General features: G+C 47.8%; 1 protein-coding gene across 1 annotated transcript in view; it reads left to right on the top strand.

Moving 5' to 3' along the window:
* Nucleotides 1-635: 635 nt before the first annotated feature.
* LOC133754327 (CUB and sushi domain-containing protein 1-like) overlaps nt 636-11,194 on the top strand; it is a 53,041-nt gene continuing 42,482 nt past the window's right edge. The window contains exons 1-5 of the mRNA XM_062184787.1: nt 636-738; nt 1,417-1,558; nt 5,616-5,706; nt 8,247-8,334; nt 8,435-8,581. Of these exons, the coding sequence (XP_062040771.1) occupies nt 8,289-8,334; nt 8,435-8,581 (193 nt within the window). The 5' untranslated portion in view covers nt 636-738; nt 1,417-1,558; nt 5,616-5,706; nt 8,247-8,288. The remainder of the gene's footprint in view (nt 739-1,416; nt 1,559-5,615; nt 5,707-8,246; nt 8,335-8,434; nt 8,582-11,194) is intronic.

Below are 11,194 nucleotides of genomic sequence, written 5' to 3'. Positions count from 1 at the left end.
CCAGATTTTATCAGCCTCACGATGGTCTCTAAAGTTGGCAGACTGAGGGATATCCCCCAGGATGCAAGTGTTGATCGAGGAGACTTGTTTTGCCCTTTCCTGCAACAGATCCAAGACACAAAAATCAGTTACTTATTATATCTTCCAGCGCACGTGTCACTCCTGAGGGTAAGTCTTCCCTGATTTTCCTGATTTTTGCCCAATCAGTGTTAACGTGTCTGTCTCTAAGTCCCCTGTAGACCACAATACATGTCTTTGTCACTGCACTCATAATACTGATTGATTCATACAGAGATGTTTCCATAGCAGTCTTCCCCACACCTCTGTGGGCTTCCCATGGGTGCTCATGCACTGCTAGTTCCAGGAATTCTGGTTTGTTCTGTGTGCTAAGGCTCAGCTCAGTGTTGTATTTAGGGGGAAGAGAGACCTGATCCATCTGTGAGTTACTGATCAATCCTGGAGACTCTATAGAGAGAGACTGGGAGATGATTACCATGAGATCAAGAAGAGAATCGTGTAGTACCTTGCCATGTTGATTAACCCTTATCCTTGACATATTCCCATGCCTTTTGCTCACAATGTGCACTGGATTACTTAACAGCACAATCTGTTTTGGCAGAAATAGCCTTGGCTTGGGGACCTTGGGCGTCCATTAGTGGCAGGTATGGATCAGAAGAACCCAAACCTCCTGACCTCCAGTCTAACGTCCACACAACGAAGATGCCAAAATTGACATAGGTAAGTGAGTTCTTGGCTGAAGGACTCATTTCTAAATACTCATTCATGGGCTTAGGAATTGAGTAAGCTGAGAAGATCCCTTCTTCCCTTTCTTCATGGAGATTATGGATGAAGAAGATGTGAGCAGAAATGACATAATTTCAAAGCTTGGCACTACACATCCAACAGTTGAGGTTAATACAGAGTTCAGGGTGTGTTGGGCACTGTCTGAGGAGTATTTTCATGTAGAAGTATTTTACTCCCATAAGTTTTGGCAGTGAGTCCCTAAACTCCAGGGTAAAGTCGGTAACTCCTCTGACCTGGTGTTCTAAGTGTAAGCTGAGTTCCCCACATCACTGTACTTGTATGAGTACTGGCTTAGGGACATTTGGATACTTTTCATGGGAACAGTATAGAGTTGACACCATTAGAAAAATGTCCTGCTGCCCTACCACTCTGGAGACTCGGCCACTGCCTCCTGAACCACAAAGCACGCCCTGCATGGCAACCTGTAGCCACGACCCCTGTGCAAGGCTGCGCAGGCTTGCTCTTTGCTTTCTGATTGGTTGGCACCTATGGACAGTTGTCCAGTCAGAGTTGATGTACTCTGTTGGCTACCAGGTTTATATAAAGGCTGCTCAGGGGCGCTGTTGCCCTTTTGCCTGGTTGGAGTCCTATGTCGCACGTTACTTTCTTCAGGTGGGTGCCGAGTGCTGCTGTGGATCCTTGGAAAAAGGAGGTGAACCGTGAAGAAGCACAACTGCAGGAAGAGCGGTCTCGCTGGTGGAGGAGGCATGGCAGTAGGTTCTCCAGAGTCCACAGGGTCATCCATTCTGGCCGGGTAAGTCCTGTGGAAATCTGTGCATGTTCCCTATGTGGGCCCTGGCCACAGGCCCGAGAACTTGTGCCTTCAGGAGGGGGAGGCAGGGAGAATAAATTGGGTATTAGATTGTATGCTATAAATGGTAGGTTTTATTGTATATTAGGAATTATATATTCTATTGTATATGATAAAATATAGATTACATTGGTGGGATCCTGTACAGTTGCAGGAGGGATTTAGCCTACCTGTTTGCCTTCTGATGCCAGGTTGGGGAACTGCCAGGTGGGTAGTCTTCTGTTGAGTGGGGGATTAAGATGCCCTGACACTGTTAATTTCTACCACTTTTCATAGTTTTTTGAGTTATTGATGCCATCCTTCCCTCCCACTGAACTCTGATTCTGCCGCTGTGTTGTGCAGTGTTTCTCTAATTATGTGAAAAATTCCTGAGGAACATATCCAGCTATAATTGCCTGTTTTCTATCACTTTACGAACGTGGTAATATGAAGAGAAACATCATCTAAAAGTCTGTATCTTCTTGCATATTTTTACATTTACAGGGAATATGGGAACTCTGTTTATCATCAGAGGCAGTTCTATTAGAGAACTCCTCCATAATTTTAGGAAGTAATGGCTGCTGGCTGAGTACTCATTTTAGGAAATTTTAGGGTAATGGTTACTTGCTGAGTATGTTTGTTGCAGAAAGTTGTAAAATTGTAGACTCTGAGTAACTCAAAATAGATTATTTTTTTCTTGTAAGCTAGATTTTGGAATATGTGGGCCGGTCCCCCTCGTACCATGTACTGGTTCCATTACCACAGATGCTGCGACTGGAGCTGAGTAGGAATCTGGTAGAAACTGGCAGAAGCCAGTTTGGCCTTTACCTGCCTGCTCGTGGTCTGTGTTTGTTGCCTCAAGCCTGTCCTTTTGTGCTTTGCTGACCTGTTCTGTCTAGGTTACAGGGTCCAGCAGGTGGCAATGAGCAGCATGGCACGCTGGGGTTGTCAGTACCCACATCTCAGGCGGAGACAGACTTGGTATCCACATACCAAAAGTTGATGCTGTATTGTTATGTTATCCCATATACAGAAGTGGAGGTGGTAGGCTGATGGGGGATAAGAGATCATATCACAGTTATGTATGGAGGAGTGTGGAGTTAAGGTGGAGCAAGAGACTACATAGTGATGGAATGGACCCAGAGGCCTTTGGCCTCATTCCCTTGGAAGCTGGAGATATTTCAGAACATTTCCAAAAGTTTGTGGAATGACGTTTGGCATAGTGAGAAAGGCATTTGGCATAGTGAGAAAGACTGCTTGGGATTCCAGAGGAGGTAGGTAATGGCTTAAGTAGTTTCATTCACACTACCCAGAGTGGAGACCGGTATTGAATTCCCAGCTCCAAGTTTCAGTCTGGCCCAGATCAGCTCTGCTTATTGTGGTCATGGAAGTGCTGTCTCCCTCTCTTTCCCACTCTCTCCCTCTCTCACACACATATGCACACATATTCTCTCTCTGTTCTCTGTCTCTTTGCCTTTCAAAGAAATTCAATTTTTAAAACGATATGGGAAAACATTGTGGATATTTGGTGCCAGTCAGAGTTACATCAAAGGAGTAAGTTCCTAGTGTCATACGATATAATTGGGTGACTAGTTCACAGTAATCTATTACATGTTTTATGAGAAAATAGGAGAAAGGAGCACAAGGACTTCAACCATAGAATAATGTCAAAGAAGAATAAATGCTGATTTGATCACCATACAGTGTATAAGGATATTGAAATGTCATACTGTAGCCTGTAAATGTGTACAACTGTTGTTAATAAAAATTAAGCTAAAAATACCAACATCTTATTTGGTGCATAGGGTTAAAGGGTTATAAAATGTTTAATGTCATGCTAATATTAAAGTATTTGGAAATATTTTCATTAATATTGACAGTGATAATAAAGAAATAAGTGAATTGATTTTTATCGTCATGCTGAGTGGAAAGACTGGAAGTGAATATTTATTTTTGATTGTTTCATTAACAGAAGAAAAATGGTAGAGTGCTTTTATGTGTATTTGGAACTGACTTGCCTTAGAGCAATATTAAAACGAAATATGGAATTAAAAGATAGTCTTATTTTTTGTTTAAAATTTAGATTTTACTGATGTTGAGAAACATTACACAGACATTTCAATTTGTTCATAATTCTTTTTTTTAAGAAAGGTTTATTTATTTGAAAGGCAGAGTTATAGAGGGAGAGACACACACACACAGAGAGAGAGAGAGAGAGAGAGAGAGAGAGAGATGTCTTCTATTCGCTGGTTTACTCCCCAAATGACCACAATGGCTAGCACTGGGCCAGGATGAAACCAGGAGCCAGGAGTTTCTTCTGGATCTCTCATATGAGTGCATGGCCCAACCACTTGGGCCATCTTCCACTGCTTTACCAGGTGCATGAGCAGGGAGCTAGTGGAGCCACTGGAACTGGAACAGGTGCCCAAAGACATGTCCCTGGCTAGAGAAACATCCTCCAACACTGCAAAACCTATGGGGTTGATGCAGGCCCAGGAGGAAGGCACCACTTCTTACAACTTGTGCCCAGGTCCAGGGAGGCCCCTCGCTTGGATATCCATTCCTTTTGTCTCAGTTTTGCATTAGAGAGTTCCCTGCCCCCCATGCTTTGATTGACTCTCTATGACATAAGACCTCCTGACTGGAATATAGCCTGGGAATCTCATTTGGAACCTTTAGAGTGCCATAGGCAGAATACACCAACATCACAGGAAATGGGATTTGCCTCCTGGGAAAGAGAAAAGAGGGTTTTCCCAGTTTGCTGCTGAGGTCTAACAAGCTGTGAGAGCAACACTGAAGTCCTGTTGTGACCATCTGCCAATAAACAGTGAGGCCTTCAGGGAACATAGATGTTTGTTGAACTTGGGGAAAAATCTACACATAATGCAATGAAACTCAGATGTACAGTTGGGTGAATTTGTGTCTACTTGAGCAGTGTGTGGGAAGTACAGATGCAAGGGTTTGTACCCACATGGGTGTCTCCTAACCAGCAATGGTTTGAAGCCACGTTAGAGTGTCTCCTAAACACCAGTGGATTGAAACCACATGGGAGTGTCTGCTTACCACCAATGGTTTGAACCCTCATGGGAGTGTCTGCTAACCACCAGTCCAACAACTGAAGTAGCAGCTCCTTTGCCTGTAAGATCTCTGTGTGGCCCTTTGCAGTCAAACTCTTTGAACTCCACTGGCCTTGAACAACCATTCATTCGTGTGTTCTCCATCTCTATTTGGCCTTTCCCCAGAATGTCCTATGAGTTGAATCATACCATGTAGCCTTTAGGGTATGGCTTCTCTCTCTTAGAAAAATGCACCTGAAATTCACCCGCTCATCACATGACTCTACGTCTTGTTCCTCTTTCTCACTGAATCCTGTCCTCATTATGGATCTGGTACTGGTTGCATATTCATCCCTCATGAAGATCATCCAGTTGACAGTTTTTAGTGATTGTGAATAAGTGAACATGGCAAGGGGTTTCTATGTGCACTTGTTTTCCAAGTCAATTGTGTACATAGAGATACACATTTGGAGTCTGATGCTGTATGTGTACTTTTGTAAGAGACTCAAATTATCTTATAGGTTCCTGTTCTGTTTTGAATTCCTCTCTTCAGTAAATGCATGTTCCTCTTACTCCACATTTCTGTCAACATTTCCTACTAGCAGTTCTGTTGATTTTACTCAAATAGACTTGCAGTGGTATTTCTTCATGCTGTTAACACTCAGTATACTGTTTAAAAAATAAAAGAAACAATAATCTATGTTACAGAGACCAAACCTCAAGTTTTGCTTTGAACTCCCCATCTGATTTATCATCCTAATTAACTTGAGCCAAGGTCAATATGAAATTGAGTTTGCATTCTTCATGCACACATTCTAGCTGGCTGGAGATCACGAGGTGGTTTTGGAGGAGGCAGGAAGGAAAGGGAGGAAGTGTTCCAGGCACAGGGGATGATACTATGGGGAGGGCACTGGGAGAGCCGGGTGCAAAATGTGATGGTTGGCGATGCGTGTATTGTTCCCCAGATATCTCTGGTTGGAGGAGTAAAGGCTTTGCACTGGCATGGATCAAAAGGGCTGCACACGGAGACCATTCTGCCCACACCATGGAGTTTCTGTATCCCAGGAGGCCAAGGCATGAAGAGGGCCCCTTTTGTCCTTTGTTCTACAGTCTGGAGTGGGAGTGTGTCTTCAGGTTCCAGAAGGGGGAAGCAGCCTAACTGGGATTCTGTAAATCTGGTTGGAAGGGCAGAGGGATTGGTGACCCTCTGAAGGTTGGGGTCTTAACGACCAGGTCCCATCTGCCAAAGGACGCCAAGCACACAGTGATGACGGCTTTGGCAGCCTTGAGAGACTCCAGATTCTGAGGCACCGAGGAAGGGGGTGTCTGGGAGATCCTGTAGGTCTGCCTGCAGGCTGAGGGCAGTGGAGCCTTAGATGATGGAGGGCGAGGAGAATCTCAAGGCAAGTGAGTTCAGATGGGAGGGCTGCTGTGGGTAAGGCATTGTGTTCAGCCACCAGCACGCTGCATCTGTTAGTCCTGGGGGCTTAAGCAAGCTCTGGGGAAGACACTACTGCAGGCTCCAGTCGCAGCTGCCAGAATCCTTTAACTACAAGTGAGTGTTGAACTACTCACCAGGCGTAGAATTATGGTACCTGGTTTCCTTGTGTAAAGGGCCCCTGCATTTACAAGCTGCTGCCACTAGGTGGAGGTCACGGGCCAGTCCTTTTTGCACATTTCACAAATTCAACCTTCAGAAGCCTGTGGGATGGGCCCTCAGGGCCCCAGGGATCCTAGTGTGGGGATGGAAAGCACAGGCTCTGTGGGTGATAGGTTGCAAAGAGGCTCACTGCAAAATTACCTGCCATCTGTAACAGGGTCTGCTCACTAAGAGTGACTTGTACTGTCAGACAGTTCACATGGATGGAGTTAAAATGAATGAGTGCTAGTTTTAGGCCGGCACCGTGGCTTAACAGGCTAATCCTCTGCCTTGTGGCACCAGCACACGGGGTTCTAGTCCCAGTTGGGGCAGCGGATTCTATCCCAGTTGCCCCTCTTCCAGGCCAGCTCTCTGCTATGGCCCGGGAAGGCAGTGGAGGATGGCCCAAGTGCTTGGGCCCTGCACCCGCATGGGAGACCAGGAGAAGCACCTGGCTCCTGGCTCCGGATCGGCACGATGCGCCGGCCGCAGAGGCCATTGGAGGGTGCAATGGCAAAAAGGAAGACCCTTCTCTCTGTCTCTCACTATCCACTCTGCCTGTCAAAAAAAAAAAAAAATGAGTGCTAGTTTTTGTGTTATTATAGTGCCATGCATGTACGTGTTTAAAACCCAGAAACCCCAGTACATATTTCAGAATCTACACCCAGGAGCTGGAAGGATGCCTTCCAAACCCTTACAAAGGATAGCTTCTGTGGAGGAACACAGTAGAGTGGGTCAGGGCAGGAGACAAAGGGTCTTCAGACTTGTACATTAAGTACAGCAGAGACTGTTACAGATTGCAGGTAATTTTGCAATGATCTTCACACCTATCACGCATGGAGCCTGTGCTTTCCAGCCCCACACTGGGATCTGTATTTAATCAGACAAAAAAATAAAACCCACATGTGTTCATTTTGAACCAGATAGAAAGCGACAAATGAGCACATTTTAAGCATGAAAAATGAAAATCCCCCTGCCCAGGCACTGGATTTTTAGCGACATACTAGTTCCCAGCGTTAGAGAGTCCTCCCGTGGAGGTGGGGCCCTCCTAAAGCCTCACACAGCCCGAAGGCCTGGCAGGTGCCTGGGAGCTTCTGTGAGCAAGCGGGAGAAGATTTTTGACTAGGTTTTTACATAAACATCCTAGTGGTATTTTGTATGTTATTTTGCAGCCATTTTTTTTAAAGATTTATTTATTTATTTGAAAGAGTTACATAAAGAGAGCAGTGGCAGAGAGAGAGAGAGAGTGAGTCTTCCATCCGATGGTTCACTCCCCAATTGGCCGCAATGGCCAGAGCTGTGCTGATGCGGATCTGAAACTGGGAGCCAGCAGCTTCCTCTGGGTCTCTCACGTGGGTACAGGGGCCCAAGGACTTGAGCTATCTTTTACTGCTTTCCCAGGCCATAGCAGAGAGCTGGATTGGAAGTGGAGCAGCTGGGTCTCAAACCAGTGCCCATATAGGATGCTGGCGCTTCAGGCCAGGTTGTTAACCTGATGCACCACAGTACCGGCCCCTTTGAAGCCAATTTTCACAGTAAATGTATCTCTTGAATAATGTGTTCCAGAGTAGTCTATTTAGAAAAATCTCATCAGTAAACACATTTTAATACTCGCACCTCCAAGGAGTACATTCATTTGTACTTTAAGGTTCTAATTGGATTCACGTAAGTTGTCAGGTTGTTAAATCTAGATAAACCCACTGAGACCCCGGGAGCACCTGCCTGGAACTTGGAAGGGAGTGGTTGGGAAATGCATGAGCTGCTAAGCCTTATGCTTCTGGGTTGTCTTAAACAGCCTAGAAAGTATGACTGTTGGATCTGTGTCTTCTGCCCCAGGGTGGGTGTTATTTTTAAGTAAAAGGTTTATTGGATAAAACTGCCTTTCTACTGATAATAGATGAAGCATGATCACAGCAAGCATTTACTTGGGCTTTGTCCTCAATAAAACACAATGCAGTTGGGGTGGAGTCTCTGAAATGACCAGTGCCTTTCCTTTCGAATGAATAATGGACTTTCCAGTGGTTCCTGGAGACAGGAGAGAGGAGGTGAGGAGTGGGAACGTGGGCTGTGGTGGGAGAGGACAGGCCAGGTGGTGGAGCGGGGCTGGGTTGCTCTGATTACTGGCTGCCTCTGTCTCACTCCCAGGAGCTCACATCCAGTTCCTGAACTTCTCCACTGAGCCCGACCATGACTTCATGGAACTCCACAATGGCCCGTACAGGACCAGTCACACCATGTACTTCCACAGTGACCGCTCCCAGGACTGGCTGGGATTCAGGCTAGAGTTCCAGGGTAAGGACAGACACACTCCAGGCACCTTCCTAGCCCACATTCGTGTGGGCAGGGGAGATGGCAGGGAGGGGGCGGCAGGCCCAATGGTGGCTTCATGCCCTTGGCCACATGTGTTACCTGCAGCCTCTTCTAGAGGGGCAGCTTCCAGGGTTCCACCCTGTGGCCGGTAGCTGTCACTAGGCAAGCGGCCAGCTGTCCCTTCTCACTGCCCGTGCCATCAACCACTCCCCCCAGGTTCAGCAGTGGAATTCATCCTTCTGGGCCATTCCCTGGCCACAGAGCTCCTCCTGTGGCAGCGTCAGGGGCTCTCTGAGAGTCCTAGGAGCACCCACTAAGCCTGCCCCAGACAGGGTTTTCCTGGCTGAGGCTTAGCCACCCTCACTGCAGCTCTGCCTTGCCTGAGGGAAAACCCTGACAGGCCCCTCTCCTCCAGGCACATATTCCCTGTAAGGACCCCAGTTCTCCACATCAGGCTTGCCCTGAGCCATAGGCCATCAGACGCCTGCGGCTGTGGAGCCCTGTGCCCAGCCTGTGTAACAGTGTGGGGCTGCCCCAGTAGGTCCTCCATCTCCCTGGTGCTGCTGACTGAGGAGCCCTCTGTTCTAAGCCCTTCCCAGATTGTTCCACTGCTGCTTTATCTTGTTCCTAGACATCCTTTCTAATGCTAAACATGTCCTTGTTAAAAATGAAAGCATTGCAGATGGGTTCTGAGTACATCCTGAGTTGCCTCCAGCTGTATTAGCAAACCCCCAGGAGCTGGGGATGCTGATAAATAGCACAACCCTGCTTCTTCCTGCTCTGGGTACTGGGAAACCTGAGGTCAGGCAGAGAGAGTCCTTGTGTGTGTTTGGGGGGCAGCGCTTGGTTCACAGGTAGCCCCTTCTTGCTGTGTCCTCACTGACAGGACGAGTAGAGTAGCTCTCTCTGGACTTTTTTTATTATTATTAATTGAAAGAACGCGAGACAGAGGAGGTAAAGAGAGAACTCCGAACTCCTGTCCCCGGGTTCATTCCTTAAATGCCCCCAACAGCTGAGTCTGAGCCCTGCTGAAGCCAGGAGCTCCATGTGGGGCTCGCAAGTGGGTGGCAGGGAAACTGGGCTCAGAAGAAGAGCCTGAACTCAAACCCAGGCACCCCAGGATGGGAGGTGGGGGTCCCAAGTGATGGCCTAGCCACTTCCCCCAGCACCCACACCCAGGTCTCTTGTATAAGGAAGCCAGTGCCACCCGCCCTTAAAGAGCCCCTCCTCCAGACACCTCCATGTGAAGGAGGAGGCCTCAGTTACAGATTCTGATGGGACAGAAACATCAGGCCATAGCGACGTCACGGGAAGACGGAGCCCTTGTGGAGATGCTGAATTCCAACAATGAAATACGCATCTTTTTTTTTTGGAATTATTTTTAAAGATTTATTTATGGGCCGGGGCCGTGGTGCACTAGGTTAATCCTCCGCCTGCAGCGCTGGCATCCCATGTGGATGCCGGTTCTAGTCCCGGTTGCTCCTCTTCCAATCCAGCTCTCTGCTGTGGCCCGGGAGGGCAGTGGAGGATGGCCCAAGTGCTTGGGCTCCTACACCCGCATGGGAGACCAGAAAGAAGCACCTGGCTCCTGGCTTCGGATCGGTGCAGCTCCGGCCATAGCAGCCATTTGGAGAGTGAACCAACGGAAGGAAGACCTTTCTCTCTCTCACTGTCTGTAACTCTGCTTTTCAAATAAAATAAAAAAATTTTAAAGATTTTTATTTATTTATTTGACAGGTAGAGTTACAGAGAGGAGAGAGAAAGAGGTCTTCTATCTGCTGGTTCATTCTCCAACTGGCTGCAACAGCCAGAGCTGTGCAAATTTGAAGCCAGGAACCAGGAGCTTCTTCTAGGTCTCCCACATGAGTGCAAGGGCCCAAGCACTTTGGCCATCTTCTGCTTTCCCAGGCCATAGCAGAGAGCTGGATCGGAAGTGGAGCAGCCGGAACTCGAACTGGCACCCATATGGAATGGCAGCACTGCAGGCAGCAACTTTACCTGCTACACCACAGTGCCGCCCCTCCTCCCCCACAGTGTTTTAAAGTGTGCACTGTGTTTGAAATTCTCTCCACACCCACTGCAGCGTCTCCCTTCCGTACAAACCCACCTCACCTCCCGCAGGAGTCTCTCTTTGGGAAAGCTAAGGAGCCGCTGTCCTCAGGGTCATTTCTGCCCCCAGAAGCCCTGCCTTTCCCTTGGAACCCAGGCACCACATCGCTGATGTCACTGATGCTGTCCCCTCTCTCTCAAAAGCCTGACATGTCTCAAGGCCACATCTGGCTGTGGTATGGGTCTTGCCTGTGCTGCTGTGCACCACATGTTCCTCAGGGAGGCATTCTTTAAAGGCCCAGGCTGTCCTGTTCCAGTGATTCCTAGGGTAACAGGCTCCCTGCTTCCACTGTGGTGCCCATCACCCTCAGCCCTAACCCCCTGACAGAGCTATGGCTCCCCTTGGACCCCCCCATACCCATCGAGGCTTCCCTGTTCTTCAACCTGCCCTGCCAGCTGGGTGACTTCATAGTGACACCTGCCAGGTTCTTGCCATAGAGCCTGCCCTGGGCAACAGCAAACAGTGGTGTTATTGCCTCTGATAAA

Source organism: Lepus europaeus (assembly GCF_033115175.1).
Source record: "Lepus europaeus isolate LE1 chromosome 21 unlocalized genomic scaffold, mLepTim1.pri SUPER_21_unloc_2, whole genome shotgun sequence".
Taxonomy (NCBI): Eukaryota; Metazoa; Chordata; class Mammalia; order Lagomorpha; family Leporidae; genus Lepus; species Lepus europaeus.
This window is presented reverse-complemented; position numbering and strand designations above follow the sequence as displayed.